At 43.6% G+C, this 22,228-nt stretch overlaps 1 protein-coding gene and 1 pseudogene across 4 annotated transcripts in view; one reads left to right on the top strand and one right to left on the bottom strand.

Moving 5' to 3' along the window:
• The window catches only part of CCDC112 (coiled-coil domain containing 112), a 218,052-nt gene that overhangs the window by 120,887 nt on the left and 74,937 nt on the right, over window positions 1-22,228 (bottom strand). For 3 of the 4 annotated variants that reach the window (XM_061429930.1, XM_061429928.1, XM_061429929.1), the window contains one exon: window positions 21,382-21,498. Coding sequence is in view for 1 of the 4 variants with exons in the window: in XM_061429931.1 (XP_061285915.1) it covers window positions 14,830-14,835 (6 nt within the window). In the remaining 3 variants the exon portion in view is untranslated. Of the gene's footprint in view, window positions 1-14,829; window positions 14,886-21,381; window positions 21,499-22,228 lie in introns of those variants that run through there. The other variant, XM_061429931.1, reaches the window with a different exon arrangement.
• LOC133255479 (GTP:AMP phosphotransferase AK3, mitochondrial-like) lies at window positions 14,888-15,675 on the top strand (annotated as a pseudogene).

The following is a 22,228-nucleotide window of genomic DNA, read 5'->3' on the forward strand; positions in this document are numbered from 1 at the left end:
CTGCTTTATTGACTATGCCAAAGCCTTTGACTGTGTGGATCACAATAAACTATGGAAAATTCTTCAAGAGATGGGAATACCAGACCACCTGACCTGTCTCCTGAGAAATCTGTATGCAGGTCAGGAAGCAACAGCTAGAACTGGACATGGAACAACAGACTGGTTCCAAATAGGAAAAGGAGTACGTCAAGGCTGTATATTGTCACCCTGCTTATTTAACTTATGTGCAGAGTACACCATGAGAAACACTAGGCTGGATGAAGCACAAGCTGGAATCAAGATTGCCGGGAGAAATATCAATCACCTCAGATATGCAGATGACACTACCCTTATGCCAGAAAGTGAAGAAGAACTAAAGAGCCTCCTGATGAAAGTGAAAGTGGAGAGTGAGAAAGTTGGCTTAAAGCTCAACATTCAGAAAACGAAGATCATGGCATCTGGTCCCATCACTTCATGGCAAATAGATGGGAAAACAGTGGAAACAGTGACAGACTATTTTTGGAGCTCCAAAATCACTGCAGATGGTGACTGTAGCCATGAAATGAAAAGATGCTTGCTCCTTGGAAGAAAAACTATGACCAACCTAGACAGCATATTAAAAAGGAGAGACATTACTTTGCCAACAAAGATCCATCTAGTCCAAGCTATGGTTTTTCCAGTAGTCATGTATGGATGTGAGAGCTGGACTATAAAGTAAGCTGAGCAGCAAAGAATTGATGCTTTTAAACTGTGGTGCTGGAGAAGACTCTTGAGAGTCCCTTGGACTGAAAGGAGATCCAACCAGTCAATCCTAAAGAAAATCAGTCCTGAATATTCATTGGAAGGACTGATGCTAAAGCTGAAATTCCAATACTTTGGCCACCTGATGCATAGAACTGACTCATTTGAAAAGACCCTGATGCTGGGAAAGATTGAAGGCAGGAGGAGAAGGGAATGACAGAGGATGAGATGGTTGGATGGCATCACCGACTCAATGGATGTGAATTTGAATAAACTCCAGGAGTTGGCGATGAAGAGGGAGGCCTGGTGTGTTGCAGTCCATGGGGTCGCAAAGAGTTGAATACGACTGAGCAACTGAACTGAACAGAACTTAGATTAGCCTTTATGCCTTTTCAAATATCAGCACTAATCTTACAGGGTAATATGAAGTGTAAAGGGTTTCCCAGGTGGCACTAGTGGTAAAGAACCCGCCTACCAATGCAGGAGATATAAGAGACGCGTGTTTCATCCCTGGGTTTGCAAGATTCCCCTTGAGTGGGACACGGCAACCCACTCCGGTATTCTTACCTGGAGAATCCCATGGACAAAGGAGCCTGGAGGGCTACCGTCTGTAGGGTCTCACAGAGTCAGACATGACTGAATCGACTGAGCACGCATGCACAGATGAAGTCTGAAATTGCTCCAAAGGCCTGGGATACTCAGTGCTAGAGCTTTGTGGTTTGCTCCTGAAGCACACTGGGCCATAGGGCACTGCAGTCTTTTTTCCCAGTATTTCCAGAGGGAGCCTGTGAGCTGCCTCACACTGACCTGAGCCCTGGACACAGAGCGGGAGTCACGTGGGTTTATGGCCAATAGTGGGCGCTATCTTGAAGTTAACAAGAAACTGAATGACCTTGTTTACTTAACAGTCTCACTAATTGGGCAAGGCAGTGTCATGGCTAAGAACAAAAGAGGGGGTGTTATAGAGTTAGAGAGACCCGGGTGCAAATCTAAATCTACCACTTACTAGCTAAGATTGCTGCTGCTGCTGCTGCTGCTACGTTGCTTCAGTCGTGTCCAACTCTGTACGATCCCAGAGACGGCAGCCCACCAGGCTCCCCCGTCCCTGGGATTCTCCAGGCAAGAACACTGCAGTGGGTTGCCACTTCCTTCTCCAATGCATGAAAGTGAAAAGTGAAAGTGAAGTTGCTCAGTCGTGTGCAACTCAGCGACTCCATGGACTGCAGCCTACCAAGCTCCTCCGTCCATGGGATTTTCCAGGCAAGAGTACTGGAGTGGGGTGCCATTGCCTTCTCCGACTAGCTAAGATTACGGGCAAGTAATGGTATTACCATCTTTAGGTTTGTGTTTCCTCCTACATTGCAAAAAGAGAAATGGAGTTAGGTTCTACCTGTAGCCTGAAGAATTTAAGTGAAAAATCAATAGACTCAGGTTTCCTAGAATCAGCATTAACTAGCACCTAGAAGGGTTTGCCAGCGAGGTTACAGAATTCTCTTTGCCACGAACCTTCAAAACTATGACACTGCCTCATGAGTCACACGGGTTTCGATGAGACCTTCCCCACTTCAGAGGGAAGTACTGGTGGTCTGTGAAGAAGTCCCAGGTGGTCCCTCTGGTCCCTTCATATCAATATTAATGAGAGCCTTTTGCTGTTAACCTATTTGCTTAACAAAAGATAACTTTCACTTAATGGAACCACTGTTTCATTTGCCCACACTCCAAGTTTTGTTAAATACATTAGAAAATGAAGCTATTGCTGCTTGAAAATTATCTCCGCCTCTGTTTCATGATAGCAGAGAGCCTCCAAACATGTCTGATACTTTTTGTCAGTGTGCCGAAACATATCAAAATCAGTTACTTCCCAGCATCGATGAGATAAATAAGCAGACAAAGGTAAATGAGGAGTGGTTGGGTTAAATAAAGAACTTAATCCTCTTTTGTGCCTGAGCATTAAATTTGATTAATTTAGGTCTAGTCTATTTTTTTGTGGCAGGCAGAAAATAGAACAATGGGTAAACAAACACAGAAATGTGCAGTCATGGGTTTTAGGCACTCGTGATAAGAGTCTGCCTGAATGAATGGACGAATTAGGCAGCTGCCAGTTCCACCTGGAAACCACGCTAGGGAAAGTCAGCTCAGTATTTCTGTTTCAGGGCAGATCCAACCCAAGAAAACCCTGCCTTATGGTGCAGAGGTAGATACAGACTCAGTCCACCTACGGCGAGAGTCCACCCTGCTACCTGCAGAACGGACCCACACACCGAGACTGCCTGTCGTGCTTGTTCCATACGAGTGAGCAACTCTGAAAATCTGTTCCATTACTTCACAAACGATGACTGTCCTACACCTGCAAGTCCTAATCCATGTTCTCAGGACACGTGTGGTTTGGTAAGAAAAAACACAATTACAGAAGTTACAATCAAGTATACTGAGAATCAGGATAAGGCAAGTAGAAGAGGGGTAGGGCAGGAGTCCTAACTGAGTCTAGCGGTCAGGGACTTGCAAAAAAGAAACCAAGCCAGACACTAGCTACAGGCACTAAAGGCAGATGTCACTCAGGAACCACTACAGTAGGGGGAGAGACCTCAGTATAAAACCGAGCAGAAGTCCAAATACAGTAGAGACAGGTAGGGATTCACAGGCAACAAGCAGAGTGAGGGAGTCAGTGGATGGAAAACCACTAACTGGACACTTCAAGGATGAAGGATTCTGGCTAAATTGCCCTAACAAGATTTTTGCTCAGGGCAGGCCAGGGACTGAGACATCAAGGGTGGGGGATGAGGACCCTGAAGAAGTGAAGTGAAAGTCATTCAGTCATGCCTGACTCTTTGCGATCCTATGGACTGTAGCCTGCCAGGCTCCTCTGTCCATGGAATTCTCCAGGCAAGAACACTGGAGTGGGTAGTCATTCTCTTCTCCAGGGATCGTCCCAACCCAGGGACTTAACCTAGGTCTCCTGCAGTACGGGCAGATTCTTTACCATCTGAGCCACCAGAGGAAACTGATCAGATATCAAAAGTGGTAGGACACCAAGGAAGCGGGAAATTCCCACTACACTCACTTAACAGGATTCCTGTGAAAACTGCCTTCAGCAGGCCAAGAATAGGGCCCAAGGACAAGGTCTAGTCCAAAAAATGGCTCAGAGGAGGCTGTCTAAAGTTCGGTCAAGAAGAAAGTCTCTGCCAGAGTTCTTGTTGCACAGAAAGGAGTATTTCAACTATGAGTCGAAGCCTGACTGAAGCTGGATTCGGAGAGATTCTGAGAAGGCAGCAGAGCACGTGTGAAGGCCTCTGAACTCAGGGAGCATGGTGTATTTGGGAAAGTGAAAGAAACTGGTTATGATTGGTCCATAAAGGCGGAGGCAAAGAGGGGAGGAAGTGAGACTAGAGACACTAGCAAAAGAGAGCTTTGGGGGTTTAGTGAATTTTGTTAGAAGCTCAGATTTTGTCCTAAGACCAGAGGGAAAGGTTGAGCTGGGGAAGTAATATGACTCGATTTCTCTCGCCTGCAGAATGGAAGAAAGGGAGATGGGAGCAGGCAAGACTGGGGGCTGGGAGTCCAGTTAAGCACGTGTGACAGCAACTTGGATATTAATACAACTTGGGTGTGAGTGGTGGCATGCAGCTAGAGAGAAATTGAAGAATTAAGTTATTTAGGAAAAAAGAATAACAGGACATGATTTAGCGGCAGGAGAGAGAAAGGTAGGAGTCAAGACATCTCCTAGGTTTCCGACTTTGACTACTGGATGGCTACCGAAGTTAGGAACATTAATGGAAGAACAGCTTGGCAGAAGGTTAGTTTGCAACATGACAAGTTTGAGCTGTAAGCCATTTGAGTTTGGAACTCGGGAGTTGAAACCCTATTACCCTCAGTCCTATAGGGCTTTGCACTGTCTCTAGAGGGCTGGTGTGGCCATCCCTCACATTCTCACTGATTATTAGGTACTTGGTCTGAAGACTCAGCTACACCTGGGAAGGTGGGAAGTCAAGGGACAGGGGCTGGAGAGAAGGGTAGCCAGATAGAAAGAATAACCAGAGGGACAGCCAGCAGAAAGAGAACATAGGAAACATCAGAAACGATAATTAGCTTCTCCTTTACCTCTCTCCTTTTTAGAATCCCCCCTACCCCTGATATGATGTAACAATAAGGGCACTTTACCTCTTTGGTATCTTTTCCAAAACATAATCACGTGAAAAACAAAAGACAAACCCGTCCTACAGGATAACTTGCCAATTTCTCAGGATTGTCAAAGTCACAAAAAAAACAAGGGAAGACTGAGAAACCGTCAGACCAGAGGAGCCTGCAACAAAAACGAAACGAAATGTGGGTGCCTGGAATGGAATCTGCAACCGACAGAGGATGCTAATCCAAAAGATGGTGAAATTCAAAGTCTGGAATTTAGTTAATATAATGTACCAATGCTGACTTCTTAGTTGTAACAAATGTATCATGGTTGTGTAAGATATTAAAAATGGGGCAAACTGGACGATGGGATATAGGAAAATTCTGTACTACTTAAACAAAGTGAAAGTGAAAGAATCAGTCACTCAGTCATGTCTGACTCTCTGTGACCCCCATGGACTGTAGTTCACCAGGTTCCTCTGTCCATGAAATTCCAGGCAAGACTAGAGTGGGTTGCCATTCCCTTTTCCAGGGGATCTTCCCAAACTAGGGATCACACCCAGACCTTCTGCATTGCAGGCAGATTTTTCACCATCTGAGTCACCAAGGAAGCCCCCCTTTCTATAATTCTACCTTATTCCATCCAAAAAAAGTTGTTTTTTAAAGAGTGACTGTATGTCATCAAGAACTTTCCAATGCAAAATGAAGCCAACAAGAAATCCTCTGTGCCTTTGGGAGTCATAGCACATTATGAAAGTACAGTGGTACCTTATTTCCCAGCACAGATGGAGAAGGAAGTGTACCATGGAGGTCAATGTTTCAGAAAATTGAAACTAATCCTTCAGTCACAAAAAAACCCCATTATTTTCAGCATTTTTTTTTTTCATGGCAAGGCTTCAAAAGCAGATAAAAGTTCCCTGCCCTCTGAGCAGAGGACACTAAATGCAATTGAATCCTTTCTGGGTTAATCAGGGTCATTGGTATGAACATCTGCTATTATATTACATCATACCAAGCATGGTTCTGCCTTTAGCTTTCTTTACTGAGTCATGGAGTTGGAAATGCAGGGACCATCTCTCCACAGCCATGAAATGACTAGGGAAAGCCCCAAGGACATGGATTACAGATATGACACGTATGTGTGGAACCACAGGTGAGCCCCCCATGGAGCAGAGAGCATCTTCCACCTTCTTAAACATTAGCAATTCAGCTGGAGAGCAGCTGGCAGCTGAATTTCCCTTTCTGTGCCTTTTCTGTTAGTAATGCATCTTCAGAGAAGGCAATGGCAACCCACTCCAGTACTGCTGCTGCTGCTAAGTCGCTTCAGTCGTGTCCGACTCTGTGCGACCCCATAGACGGCAGCCCACCAGTCTCCCCCGTCCCTGGGATTCTCAAGGCAAGAACACTGGAGTGGGTTGCCATTTCCTTCTCCAATGCCTAAGAGTGAAAAGTGAAAGTGAAGTCGCTCAGTCGTGTCCGACTCTCAGAGACCCCATGGACTGTAGCCCACCAGGCTCCTCCGTCCATGGGATTTTCCAGGCAAGAGTACTGGAGTGGGGTGCCATTGCCTTCTCCGCACTCCAGTACTCTTGCCACGACTGAAGCGACTTAGCAGCAGCAGCAATGCATCTTCTGTAGTTTGCTGAATGTAAAACAAATCCTCTGAACAACTGAAGAACCCAGTCATCCCTACTGACCTCATTCCAGACCTGAGAAGCAGGTAGAGATGAGGAGTAAACTCATTGATATTTTCAGGAGGAAGATTAAGTTGGGATCCTTCCCAGCTCTAGCTGGGAAATATTTTGTTTGTGATGTATATCAGGGGGGAATTATTTGGCTTCTGTTACACGAAGGGGGCTTCCCTGGTGGCTCAGAGTTTAAAGAATCTACCTGCAATCCAAGAAATGCAGGAGACACAGGTTTAATCCTTGGGTCAGAAAGATACCCTGGAGGAGGGCGTGGCAACCCAATCCCGTAGACTTGCCTGGAGAATCCCATGGACTGAGGAGCCTGGCGGGCTACAGTCCATAGGGTCGTACAGAGTCAGACACAACTGAAGCAACTGAGCATGGATGCACATGAAGGAGCATCTAATAAAACCAAAGAAAGCAGTATGATGTGAACCTTGGTGATAGGTCATTAGAAAAGTAGAGGAGAGGAATTAAAACCTTGACTTCCTACCAAGTCTTTCCCGTTATCCTCTTTCAGGGCTGTATGCCTGCCAGGGCTTTCTCCGTGCAAAGACCACGTCTTTCTGGAGCCCAACCATGGCCCACCCACACAGATGGGACAAGAGAATGGACTGGAAAGTGGATTTTACCCAGCTCTGTCCCAGCTTGTCAATCAGTCAACCATGGAACTTTACTTACTCTTACATGGAGATAAGATTGCCAATGCCTTCCTAGAGTCTCTTTCCCTTGAATATAAGCCCCTCAGACACTGCAGGCTCTATTTCTTGCCTCTTTCTTGCTGCCCAAATCACCTTGTTTGACATCAGATTAGCTTAATGCTTATGCAATAAATCTCTCCAAGTAACCAGATGAGGCACGAGGTGATTAAGCACCAAATTATTGGTACGAGGAGACAGTTAAAGAGCAATGGGGGACTTTCCTGGTGGTTGAGTAGCTAAGACTTCGTGCATTGACCCGGATTTGATCTGTAGCCTGGGAACCAGATAGATCCCATGTGTCACAACTAAGCCCCCATGTGCTGCAACTAAAAAAAAAAAAAAAAATCCCATATGCTATAATTAAAAAACGCACACACCACGGCAAAGACTGAAGATCCTGCAGGCTGCAACTAAGACCCAGCACAGCCAGATAAAGAAATATTTTTTTAAAAAGAACAATGGGAATGTTCAAGAAGCTTCCCATGCAAGGCCCACTTTGCTACTTGTTGGAGACACAACTCAAGCCTCTGTCAGCATCGTGCATATAAAAAAGCCAGGTGAGGTCAAAGGTTTTGACCTGAAGTTGTCAGCTGACTAATCTCAGACAAAAGTCTGACTAAGGGAAAGATATTTTAATGTTCATACTATGTCTGCCTTGTTCTGGGAAAGCATGCATGGATCTGTACTCGTTTAGGGCAGAGTTTCTCCCCTTCGGGTCTATTCGCATTTTTGGCCTGATAACCCTGTGTTGTGGAGGGCCATTGTGTCCACTGTAGGAAGTATAGCTACGAGAGTTCACAAATTTAAACACTGTGTTCCCAAACATGAATTTCAGACAGCAGCAAATTGCTTCAGTATATGTATACCCCATGCAATATAAACAGCATCCCTGGCCTCCATCCTTTGGGTAGCAGTAGCATCGCCACTATCCAACCCCAAGTTGTGACAACCAAAAATATCACCAGACGTTGTCAAATGTCCCCCGGGGACGCAAAACTGCCCCTGCTTAAGAACCACCGAGTCAAGATGACACATCAGAAAGCTACAAATCTTAACCTCTGCGTCTGATAAAATATCAGCAAAAGAATTAGTCACGTGAGACATTCCTCAGCACGTCTTACTTAAGTAACCATTTTGAAAACATTACTTAGTCTGCTTTTTAATGTCCCTTGGGATCAACTCCTTTTGGGTTTTCATAACAGGTAGATTTTTGGCGGCTGTCTTTCAGAATTAGCAGGCTCACTTTGATCAGATAATGCAAATTAGGAAATCTACCATATTTCCCTTTTCCTTAACCGCTAGAAAGCTTAGAGGCAAATGTAATGTTCAGTTGCAGAAACCATCAAAGCTCATGTGGCTAAGTATTTTCTTCTTTTAAACAAACATCAACATAGTGGTTTTTATATGCCACATATATTTTAAATGCTCTACAAATACTAGCTTCCTGAAATCATTCTGTCATTGCAACAACCCTACGGGTAAGTACTATTATTATCCTCCCATTTCAGGTAATAGGGCTTCACTGGTGGCTCAGACAGTAAAGCGTCCGCCTGGAATGTGGGAGACCCAGGTTGGATCCCTGGGTTGGGAAGATCCCCTGGGGAAGGAGATGGAAACCCACTCTGGTATTCTTGCCTGGAAAATCCCATGGACAGAGGAGCCTGGTAGGCTACAGTCCATGGGGTCGGTAATAAACTGAGGTCATTTCTTTTTAAATGTCTATGAATTATTTCCTTCTCATCATCCTCGTTTTATAAGTAAGTACCTTCAGACTCTGTTTGTAAGTCATGGGGCAAGAGTTGCTGTATCACACACCTACACCACTGCAGGTCCTCTCGGTCTCCCATCTCCTGTTCCAACTGCCCCTACAGCAACCAGTTCCCAGGATTTGCAGGTGTACTGCTCAGAGCCCAGCCCCGTGTCCAGGCCACACATCTCCCAGCTCCCATCCCTGACTTCCCTGTTCACACAGAGGTACGGGGCACAAGGGATCTTGCTCCAGAGCCCAGAAGTGTACAGCTCATATCTGCAGAGGAATTGACATCCTGTGGTCAAAGCATTGCCAAATGGGAGATGGAAACTGTTGATAAATTCATCCTCTTTTCCTCATTCCAAAAAGACTGTCCTGAGATGCAGCTTTGCACAGGCTGGTTCTTTAAGACAGAGCAACCAGGAACACTGGGTGGAAAGCAGCTCAGTTACACCTGCTCCAGTTCCTCTTTCTCCTTCCCTGCCTTCCTCCGGTGCCTCTCAGGTCTCTCATTTCTGCTCCTTGGCACTGTACCGCCTAACAAAGCAGCAGCAACATATCATTGTCTGGCTCTGCTTTCTAAGGAACCTCTCTCCGACTCTCTGCGACCCTATGGACCATGGCCTGACAGGCTCCTCTGTCCATGGGATTATCCAGGCAAAAGTACTGGAGTGGGTTGCCATTTCCTTCTCCTCTAAGGAATGAATCAGACCCAGATAAATACCAGTTCAATCGCTCAGTCGTGTCCAACTCTTTGCAACCCCATGAATTGCAGCACACCAGGCCTCCCTGTCCATCACCAACTCCCAGAGTTCACCCAAACTCATGTCCATCAAGTCAGTGATGCCATCCAGCCATCTCATCCTCTGTCGTCCCCTTCTCCTCCTGCCTCCAATTCCTCCCAGCATCAGGGGCTTTTCCAATGAGTCAACTCTTCACATGAGGTAGCCAAAGTATTGGAGTTTCAGCTTCAGCATCAGTCCTTCCAATGAATACCCAGGACTGGTCTCCTTTAGGATGGACTGGTTGGGTCCCCTCGAAGTCCAAGGGACTCATAAGAGTCTTCTCCAGCACCATAGTTCAAAAGCATCAATTCTTCATTGCTAACAATTATAAATAAAATCACACTGAATGGAAGTTTACCAAATTATTTCCATTAACTTCAGTCAGTAAATATTTCTTGTGATCCAACTGGAATGCAATCGAGGAACAACTATCCCCTTGCTGCTATTCAGCCGCTCAGTTGTGTCCGATGCTTTGTGACCCCATGGACTGTAGCCTGCCAGGCTCCTCTGTCCACAGGATTCTCCATGCAAGAATACTGGAGTGGGGTGCCATTTCCCCCTCTAGGGGCTCTTCCCGACCAGGGATCAAATCCGAGTCTCCTGAACTGGCAGGCGAGTTCTTTACCACTGAGCCAACAAGGAAGCCCACAACTAACCCTAGCAGCACTTTAAGGGCCAATGACATCATTTTTAAAGCTGAAGAAACCAAGATCCAGAGAGGGAAGGAGACTGCTCAAGACCACATGCCCTGTTAGTGGCATGTGAATATAATACTAACATTTATTTAGTGCCTACAATGTTAAATTTCCATATAAATAACTTCAGTCTGTGCTCAAAAATTGCATAATTAATCTTACTGTTCCCATTGTATGCACAAGAAACAGGGGGTCAGAAAAAGTGAAGTGAAATGTTTAAAGTCACAATGGCAGCAAATGGAAGAATGAGGTGTGAACTCCGCAGGCGTAGTTCTTTCCCCAACTGCTTCCTAGAGTTTGGCTGTGGGCTCTGGCTGTCCTGGGGGCCTGGCAGAAAACCATGGAGGAAGACAGGCTTTCAACTGAAGTCCTAGCCCTACTTCTTAATAACTCTGTGACCTTAAGTTACTTCGTTTTTCTGAGCCTTGATTTTAAATTCAGAAAATGGAGATCACAACATCCACTCAGAGTAAATCTGTGAAAAGGAAATGAGATGACATATGTAAATCTCCCACCGAAGTGCCTGTACACACTAAGTGCTTAATAAATGTGAGCCAGGATCAGTTCTCTGGAATCAGAGATGCCTCCCAAACACAACATTAGCTTCTCTTTTGTAGGTGCTTCTTAGGTGACACCCATGGTGCTAAGCATCTCCTACAGAAGAAATCACTTCTAACCATCCCAGCCTCACTGAGGGAAGGAAGATGAAGGGGAATGTTTGTCAGTCATGTTCGCCCTTGTTGAACTCTGGTCTCTCTGTGTAGCAGTTTTAAAACCAATTTATGGATTAGTTTTGTCCTAAGCAAGAATACTGTGAAGTATGAGGTTGGATGTGCTAGCTATATTTTTTATGCACATTAAAACATAGATACCCTTCATTAAAATTAAAAGGTGTTGTTATTTAAAATATCAAGAAAAAAATATGAGATAGAACAAGACTGGCAAAAGATTGATCACTGTTGAAACTAGATTACGAGGACATGAGACTATACCATTCTCTCTTTAATTTTAGGCAGCTTTGAAAATTTCAAAATAAAACAGCTTTAAAAATAAGATAAAACATAGCTATCAAACCTGGGGTGGAGGAGAGGAATGTTCTTTCAGTTCAGTTCAGTCGCTCAGTTGAGTCCGACTCTTTGCGACCCCATGGACTATACAGCAAGCCAGGCCTCCCTGTCCATCACCAACTCCCGGAGTTTACTCAAACTCACGTCCATTGAGTCGGCCATGCCATTCAACCATCTCATCCTCTGTCGTCCCCTTCTCCTCACCTTCAATCTTTCCTAGCATCAGGGTCTTTTCAAATGAGTCACCTCTTTGCATCAGGTGGCCAAAGTATTGGAGTTTCAGCTTCAGCATCAGTCCTTCCAAAGAAATCCCAGGACTGATCTCCTTTAGAATGGACTGGCTGGATCTCCTTGCAGTCCAAGGGACTCTCAAGAGTCTTCTCCAACACCACAGTTCAAAAGCATCAATTCTTCGGCGCTCAGCTTTCTTTATAGTCCTACTCTCACATCCATACATAACTACTGGAAAAACCATAGCTTTGACTAGATAGACCTTTGTTGGCAAAGTGATGTCTCTGCTTTTTAATATGCTGTCTAGGTTGGTTATAACTTTTCTTTTACTGAGACCTAATAGCGTGTCCCATTCCCCAGAGGAGGAATTGTCACACCTTGGTAAACAGTAGCCCAAGAGACCCATGAGAAGGTCATATCACAGGGACACTCAGGATTCATTATATTTCATGGGCTGCATCCTCTGTGCTTAGAACAACTAGTCACACAGGTAAATGCCTGATTAAAGTTTGCTGAATCAATGAATGAATGAGTATCTCACCACTTAGCCTCTCTGTGACTTTCAGTTCTGTCTCCTTGGATACCCTAAACTGGTAACTCTCCCTAGAAATTTTCTTTGAAGTTTTCACTTCAGAATGATTAGTACTGTAAAAGCAGGCATAATCTGAGGAGTCCCTGCTGTTTTTCTTTTACTGCTATACCATTTGGCTTCCATTACTGTGAAAAAATACCTAGAAAGCTTCCACAAACTTCCACAATCACATCTGCTTGGCCCCAGAGGCTTTTTGTTAAATGTATTGTCTATATTACTTGGCTCATACTAGTTTATATGTATTTCATCAAAGAATCTCTTACCATCTGCTAATAAGAATAAGCTTGATAACCCTTTGTCCCAAGTGGCTTGTTTGGTATTAGTCTGGAAAAGGAGGAAGGGGTGAGGTAATCCCAGGAGGCCAAAGTGACTCAATGTGCTTCCAGACTCTTACCAACAGGCTCACCGTGTCTGCTCTAAGCTACACCCTACTCACACCTTTAGCCAAGTGAACCCTGCCCACACTCCACAGATACACCTCTGAAATATTCTGGGATCAGAGGCTGGTACCAAATTAGATATCTCAATTAAAGGTTAAATATACCAGAAGTCTAAATCTATCTGGGAGGATAGAAAGGCCTTGGCAGTATTACTTTTTGTGTATATAATTAGTAATCCTAAAAGACAGTCATCCTGTGCAACTTTATTATGCAAAGCAATTAGTATTATGCAAAATACTGATTCAAATCATAGCATGATTTTTTTTTTGTCCTTTTGCTGGAAGATATGAGCTAAATTTCTATTAAATATTCATCTACCTTTTGAATCACCTGATGTATTCAGTTTAACTCTTTTGGATATAGCAACAATAAAAGAAATTATATGACTAACTTAAAGATCCGAAATAGCAGAAACAAGTTTTTTCAAGTCTGGGAAATTAGAGCAGCCATTCTACTTTGCTGCCACAAAATACAAATACAGAAATTAGGTTTCTACTCTCAAAGCCTTTTTTCTGGAAATAGCTTTCTTTCTTGCTTATAGAATGAGAACCAGCCACCACAGCATTTTTATGGGTCTTTTTTCAGAAATGAAGTGGCTCAAGAATGGTTAGAGAAGGAAGTGGATGCAGGGCTGGTGGCTCAGCAACCTCTAATTAGAGAAGCCCCACGTGATGCACAGTCTATATTTGGACCACCCAAGACAAAACTGTCCACCTGTTTCACATCTTGTTGCGTAAACCAAACCCGAAGTATTTTTCCAAGGAAGTGATCAGCAGGTAACTGTCAGTTTAAAAATTCTCCATGGAGAAATAGTATAAATGGCCCAAAGAAGAGATGAAAAGATGCTCAATCTCACTTACATTGAAGAAATTAAAATTAGTGTACTTTCTCACCTCTTTGTTGGTCTACTGAAATAGCCTTCTAACTGCTCGCCATCTTGCAAACGAAGCAATTGTCTAAAAGTAAAAATCATGTCCGTCCACTGCTAGAAACCTGGCTTCTGAGTTCACTTATTAAATATATTTAACCATAAATTACACCATTCTTTAACCTAAATTGTATCAATCTGAAACTTTTTACATTTACAATATCAGAAATCTTTTCATGTTAGCACATAGATCTGTCTTCTTAGCTGCTGGGTAGTATTCCACAGGTTCCCTTAGCTATTCTCTAATTAATACACAGCTAAATTGTTAACGATTTTTTTGCTGTTACAAATAAGGCTGAAATGAACATCATGTATGTGCCTTCTTGCCACACAAGAGTGTTTGTCTAAGGAATGAAACTCCAGTACTTTGGCCACCTCATGCGAAGAGTTGACTCATTGGAAAAGACTCTGATGCTGGGAAGGATTGGGGGCAGGAGGAGAAGGGGACGACAGAGGATGAGATGGCTGGATGGCATCACTGACTCGATGGACGTGAGTCTCAGTGAACTCCGGGTGTTGGTGATGGACAGGGAGGCCTGGGGTGCTGCAATTCATGGGGTAGCAAAGAGTCGGACACGACTGAGCGACTGATCTGATCTGATCTGAAGAAGTAATTTCTTAAAAAATAGCCACTGCCAAGTTGCCTTCCCAAGCAGCTATGAGGACACCCCACCAGCGGAGTGTGAGAGGCCTACGAACCAACTTTGCTGACATTTGCTTCTAGACTCTCTGAACTGTTCCACTATCTATTCCTGTGACTTGTACCATCTTTAATTCTGGGAAATTCTTGTCTTTAATTATCTTTTTTTTTTTTTTTGGCCATGTGGGCATGTGGGATCTTAGTTCCCAGACCAGGGATTGAACCCAGGCCCTTGGCAATGAGAGGAAGAAGTCTTAACTACTGAGCCACCAGGGAAGTCCCTTTAATTTTCTCTTTAAATACTGTATCCCTCCCTCTTCTCCTTTTTTTCCTGTGAATAGTGGAACTTCTGAATCTACACTTTGTTTCTTCATTTTCCTTTCAGACTTCCCATCTCCTCCACCTTTACACCCTCCTAGGGGGAATGTCTTGACCCCAATCGTTCAATTCACACATGCCCTCTTCCATACCTCCATCAGCCGTGGGTCGCACCCTCTGAAGCAGCGCTTCTTCTAGGCGCCACCCCAGATGCCCGGCAGCAAAGGCGGGGGCGCAGGCGCAGCTGGTGTCCACCCTGGGGCCCAACCATCTCCGCAGTCCTGGCCTCACTTGGCAGCCATGGGGCCATCGAGGCAGCTCCTGCACTCCGTGATCGTGGGTGCCGCGGGCTCCGGCAAGTGTACCCTGGCACTGCTCATTACCAAACACTTCCAGCTGAAGACCTTCTCCAGTGGGTATCTGATCCGAGACAACATGTGAAGGGACACAGAAATCAGGGTGCTGGCCAAGACCTTCATGGACCAGGGGAAGCTCATCCCGGACAACCTCATTATTCGGCTGTTGCTCCAGAAGCTGAAAAATGCCATCCAGTATAACTGGCTGTTATGTGGTTTCCCCAGGACACTTGCACAGGCTGAAGCCCTGGACAGAGTCCATCAGGTACACTGGGTGATGAACCTGAATGTACCATTTGAGGTCATTGGCATCGCCTCGAGGCTCGCTGGGTTCATCCAGCCAGTGGCCGCGTCTATAACCTCGGATTTAACCCTCCCAAAGTGGTCGGTGTGGACGATGTGACTGGAAAGCCTCTCATTCAGCCTGTAGACAATAAACCTGAGACACTTAGCAAAAGAATGAAGGTTTACCAAGACCAAACGAAACCGGTCCTGGAATATTATCAGAAAAAGGGAGTGTTGGAAACATTTTCTGGAACAGAAACCAGTAAGATCTGGCCCTGTATGCAGGCTTTCCTGCAAACCAAAGTCCCACTGAGACACCCAAAAACTCAGTTACTCCAGGAGGAAAAATCCTTGTGATCAGTAAGATGAACAGAACTATTCCTTCTTTCACAAGAAGGTCCTCGTTCTAAGACTCCACCATGTATGAATTCTTTGAAAATTATATTAGTTTTATTTCTGTGGATTTTATTCTGGACATAAAGGATATGCCAAATGAGTCTGATAATAAGAATTGTCTTTTAAAATTGTCTAGTGTGTTTTATCCAGCTGTCTTCTATGGGTGTGCAATTCAAAAACATCAGAGATGTCTAAACTTTAAAAAATTCTTTTAGACCAAAAGTAAAAGAGCAATTGGTAGTAATCTAACTTTTGTTTAGTAATAATAAATGACTGGTAAGGTTTTATATTTTTCCAGAAAAGTAAAAAATTAAAATACTAATTTGGAGAAAATATTTCATCAGAAGCTTTTGCATAGCCAGATGCCCAAAAAAAGGGAAAAAAAAAAAGACATTTCTAACATGGAGGACATGATTTTGTGAGATGCTATCTCTATAAAATTCCAGATAAAAATAACTGAATGCAGAATGCAAATTTACTGCTGACTTTAAGAAATCTATAAAGTGGCCACATGAGCTACATTAATTTTGTTAATAAACATACCTTCCATTTCCTCAGAACTTTCTATTTTTTATTAAAAAAAATCAACATTTAGGTAAATATTATTTAGATAGAACTTGTTTTCTTTTGAAAATACATGTTTACTGAGACATATAACTTATGTTAGAGATTGACATTAGAAGTTCTTGTATAAGCACCAAAACTGAATAAATTTTCTTTAATGGAAAACGTAATTGACATGTTTTCAGGTGTTAAGAAATGTGTGTTTGAGGAGACTTGCCTGGCGGTCCAGGAGTTACGATTCCACACTTCCTCTGCAGGGGGCACAGGTTCCATCCCCGGGTGAAGAACTAAGATCCCATATCCCACATGCTGTGTGGCCAGGGAAAAAAAAAAGTGTTTTAGGATCTTCTTGCCAGTTCTCCTTTTGATCAATATGCCTTGGTGAGTAACACATTAAAGTATTAAAAAAACAAAGAATGAATAAAAAAACTCATGCCGTTATGTAAAATACAAATAGTGTATAATTAAGAAACAAAAATAGATCAAGCATGCCTGGTGGGAAATTTCCTTGACAGAAATAGCTATCATAATTAGTAAACGGAAATTTACTTGCTAGAAAAAGCCATCATAATTAGTAAATGTGGCACTAGAAAGGCTTTATATGATAGAATGGACTAGGAAAGTAACTGAATTTGCTGAAGGTGGAGTTCTTTATTCCTGATCAAAGAAGTTGATACCTCCTGGCATTCACTGACATCCCATCTTAAGAGAAGAAAATCTTGCCACTTTTTTCTGAGCAGCCGTTTTAAAATAAGCATTTTGGGTTCCTTCGGTGGGGTCAGGAGAATGTGTGCTTATGTTTTATGGCCTGGAGTAGTGGAGCAGTATGAGAAGCCAAGGAGAAGCTAGGCTATTTCCTAAATGATATTTTTACTCTATTTTAGTTAGTGCTAAATCAAATGAAACAAGTCCTTGTACAAACTATTACTGCCTTTGAAAAATTCATCCCATTTTATTCCAGGCACTTAAAACACAAATACCATCAAATGTTTCTTATGTATTTGCAGGGTGGGGGGAGGGGGCTTATTTTTCTTTCTTTTGATTTTTTTCATTCATTGTCAGTTTTTCAAAACAGACCAAGCCTTTTAAAAAGATCTACAGAAAACATTTCATACTTAAAAATATTTTCTGCTGCTGCTAAGTCACCTCAGTCGTGTCCGACTCTGTGCGACCCCATAGATGGCAGCCCACCAGGCTCCTCTGTCCCTGGGATTCTCCAGGCAAGAACACTGGAGTGGGTTGCCATTTCCTTCTCCAATGCATGAAAGTGAAAAGTGAAAGTGAAGTCGCTCAGTCGTGTCCGACTCTAGCGACCCCATGGACTGCAGCCTACCAGGCTCTTTCGTCCGTGGGATTTTCTAGGCAAAAGTACTGGAGTGGGGTGCCATTGCCTTCTCCAAAATACTTTCTATAATGTCTTATACTGTTAGATGCTTTCCAAGAAGTAAAATACTGAACTTATGAACTATCACTAGTCACTAGGTTATAAGGCATCATTAGTTTTTATTATAAAAAAACTGGACTTCAGAAAAAAATATCTACCTATTCAGTATTTTATTAAACAGGCCAAGTTTTCACCTTCATGACCTCCAGTTGATTTGTGACTCCTCTATCCTCACACATCTATCAGAAAAATCTACATATGCTTATTCTTAATTTCTGCTTTGCTTGCTCTGTTGTTTATCTTGCTTGAGTGTCGGTTCATCCTTCATGTTGCATCTGTCATCTTTGGTACTGTTGGTCTTGCTCGTATGCGTGGCGATCTTGTCTGTAATGTCTAAGGTTGAGATTCCCTGCTGGATTGCATGAATTACATCCTCTGTCAGTGTGTCATATTCGTGGGAAGACTGCTGGTCTAAATTGTCCTCTGGCCTTTTCTCAGGGACCAGGAAGAAGGAAAATCCACTGGGTGAGATTTCTCTGGGGTGTTCAGGTCTGTTGCCCAATTTCCCTCCTTATGGCACAGGGCCATATCTGTCTAAACTGTTCTCCCTGGCCATGACTCCTACCTGAGGCTGACACTTTGTCACTGCTGTCTGGCTCAAGAGCAGATGGAAGAGCATCAGTAGAGGATGAGTTGCTGGCCCCTCCTGCAGCAGTGCCCTGAGGACCGATGTGTCAATTGTCCTTGATACCCTTCTGCTTTCGGGGTCTGCCACCTGTGGGGATGGAGTCTTGGTGCTGCTTCCCCTTCTGGGTATTAGGCTTCTATAAGCATTTTAGATTTGGCTCTGTGTTTTTGCATCAATGCAGTCTACATCCCATATTTTAGGATTTATCATGGTTTCTGGTCCACTGAAAGTTTCACTTCTTACATAGGATCATTAGTTAAGGCCCTTGCTATAGGAATGAAGACGCTGGTCCACCATCCTGAAATAGAACCAAATTTCCTTGTCTACCCTCAAAATACGTAAGTCATCAAGCCTAGAGCTGTGCCCTTCAACTCTGGCCACACGTAAGAATCAGCTGGGAGCTTTAAGACGTACACTGACACCCTGGATATTTTGATTAATTATCATGGGTGGAAGCCATGGTTAGTACTATGTTGAACTTACAAAGTCCCCTGGCTTTTGTAAACCACTACCTTAAAGTAGGGGCTTCCCAGGTAGCTCAGCAGTTAAATAATCTGCCTGCAATGCAGGAGACACAAGTTCAATCCCTGGGTCAGGAAGATGCCCTGGAAGACGGCATGGCAACCCACTCCAGTATTCTTGCCTGGAGAATCCCATGGACAGAGGAGCCTGGTGGGCTACAGGCCATGGAGTCACAAAGAGTCGGACACAAATGAAGCCAGTGAGCATGCACACATGCACTTTTAACAGCAGAGCTGACTTCCTCTGAGACAGCCAGCGTTCAAAAAAGTTTTCAGCAGAGACTCAAAAACCACCTGGCAGTCTCACCAGCTGGAACATTCGTCACAAAAGGCTCTGTCCGCCTTGTCATTTTTTCCGCCCACACAGAGAAATATTTAAGCAATCGATGTTTTATCATTATTTTATCATTAGTCATCACCATGGATAACTAACCCTTTTCATTTTATCTGTGTTATTTATCAACTGCCACATCAAATATGTCATCTACTTATTGATTTTTGGAAGCTTGCTTAAATAAACACCTTTTCCTGTGTGCCCAGTGGGTCAAGCTCTCTGATAGTTCTATTGTATTTAAACTCAGCTAATGGTGCTCATTTTCAAGTATGAAAGTGAAAGTGAAGTCAGTCGTGTCTGACTCTTTGTGACCCATGGACTGTAGTCGGCCAGGCTCCTCCATCCATGGGATTTTCCAGGCAAGAATACTGGAGTGGGTTGCCATTTCCTTCTCCAGGGACTCTTCCTGACCCAGGGGTCAGACCCACGTCTCCCGCATCACAGGCAGACTCTTTACTGTCTGAGCCACCAGGGAATGCCTGTATTTTCAAGCATGCAGCTTGTGAAACCAACTTGCAATGAAATCATGATAGATTTTCTAGTCTACAATAGCTTTTGTTTAGTTCTAACTAAAAACCTGGGGAAAAGCCAATTAAATGAATTCTGAAGATGAATTAACCCAAAATACAATTCAATTATGTAAAAATTTGAAAAATGTTCTACTAGTAACTGACACACACAAGCACACACACACACATGCTCAGCCGTGTCTGACTCTTTGTGACCCCATGGAATATAGTCCACGGAATTCTCCAGGCCAGAATACTGGAGTGGGTAGCCGTTCCCTTCTTCAGGGGATTTTCCCAACCCAGGGATCAAATCCAGGTCTCCCGCGTTGCAGGTGGATTCTTTACCAGCTGAGCCACAGGGAAGCCCAGTAACTGACACACACTTGTGTAAAGGAAAATGGGAACATGTTTATGTGCAACTGTAGGATGTCCTTACTCTCCAGTCAGGCCTAGGATCATGGTCTTGTGAAATCCTCGTGTGCTTCTGGTGGCTGACCATCTAGATAGCTTTACTGTGATGCCTTCTCCAGCAAGGGGTAGGAAAACACCAGGTATGTAGAATGAAAACAAGTCAGAACAGAGTTAAGGTGGGGAAAAGGTATTAGGAAGGACAACAGATTGGAGATGTGAGAGAACTTTGAATATTATGACACAGCAGTACCTCTCTCAGCGAGCTGAGGAAATTTCCATCATGTCAAGGGATTGGGAAAAAACATTCAAAAGTAAAGAGGATGTTGGGCCACCTGCAAACAGAATTTGGTTACTGAAAACTGTAAGGATTGGGGAATGTATCAGATCTCCCACTGAGTCACACTGTTCCATGGATGGCAAAAGCCCACCCAGTTATGATTATGGGAAAGGGTAGAAGTCATGGGATGAAAGAAATGAGGAGGAAGCAAAGTTAGAAGTTGACTGGAAAGACTCGGAAGAGAATGGGACATTGTTACTTGGCGGAATTTGAGGGTGGAATAAATTAGAAGAAAATCTTTGGAACTAAGAAAGAAATCAGAAAATATTGGCGAGAGAATTGATAGAATTGTGATAGAAAAAAAAAAGGAACAGACTCAGAACAAACTCTAGTTATGCTTTCTCAATATTTTTTTCTCCTTATTAAAAAAAAGAAAATGCCTACTACATATCCCGTGAACACTGGGACACTGGAAAGAACCATTAACTTAGGTAAATAAAGAAGTCCAGGTCAATTACTTTGAAGCAAATGAAGTCTTAAGGGGTTTGCACCTAGCAAGAATAGGATTCACTTCCTGGCACCATTAATTACCATTTGGAATGGTCATTTCATGCTCTAAGAGGTAGAAAAGTTGCATGTAATATGTCTCCAAATGTGATCATTTCAGAAATCATTTGAGAACTGGTAAAAACCTTTAGCAAGTTTAACAATCCCAGAATCTTCCTTTCCTGAGTCTCCATGATATTGCTCTCAAAAGTTAACAAATTTAAGTAACAAGGCAATCAGATGACATATCTGTATGTATTTGGGGCTGGGGCTCAGAGGCAGGCTTCACAAGTGAAGGCAAGCTGAGATTCAGGCTGTCTGTATATATAACAACTACCATCTGACAGCAAGTAGTTTGTTAGTTGCTCTCTTGTTACTTAAAATGTCTTCCCAAAATGCAGGAGGCAGGGACCCTCAGGACCTGAAATCTTACCTGGAAGCTGTAGTGACTCTTGAGTCCCGAAGAGATGCCATGTGCCAGCCAAGGCTGCTTCCGTAGTTGTGGGCACCAGAGGGAGGGGAAATGTCAAGTTCTTGGGGAAAAAAAGAACTAAAACAAAATAAAATTTAAAAAAAGCAAATTAAAACAAACAAACAAACTAATGAAAACAGCAACACACAAGAATCATTTGAGCCCCTTTCGGGGACACTGCCCCTCTATTTGGATGACTTTATGGTTCTGGTCTCTTCTTGGATATGCTAGGGTTTTTGCCTTTAGCCAAGCATGCCTTAAACCATGATTCGTGGTGTCAAGAAAGTACAAAAGTCCTCCTATTTTCCACAGGCCCTTTCCCTTCTGATGATAGTCAGTGAAAGGGAAATGCATTCTTCTATTCCACAGTTAACAGCAAAGCTTAGAATCATCTCAGAAGACTTAGCGTTAGTCGCTCAGTCGTGTCCAACTCTTTGCAACTCCATGGACTGTAGCCCGCCAGGCTCCTCTGCCCATGGAGTTCTCCAGGCAAGAATACTGGAGTGGGTTGCCATTTCCTTCTCTCAGAAGACTTAACACAGTGACTAATACTTATTCTAGAAAAAAAAATGAGGAATATAAGAGGGCAGTGAGAGTGACAGTTACCTACAGCACAGATGGTGCTGGGTTGGGATGCAAAAACCAGGAGCAAGGTCAAGAAAACTGGGACAGAAAGGGAAGCTAAAGGATAACCTGCCACACACCTGCCTGTGCCAAGCCTGGGAGGTAGGCAAGTATTGTGTTAGTCCAGGGACCTTCCTCCTCACCTCCTTCAGAGTGAGCTCTAAAAGTCTTCTCTGACACAACA

This window comes from Bos javanicus, chromosome 10 (assembly GCF_032452875.1).
Source record: "Bos javanicus breed banteng chromosome 10, ARS-OSU_banteng_1.0, whole genome shotgun sequence".
Taxonomy (NCBI): Eukaryota; Metazoa; Chordata; class Mammalia; order Artiodactyla; family Bovidae; genus Bos; species Bos javanicus.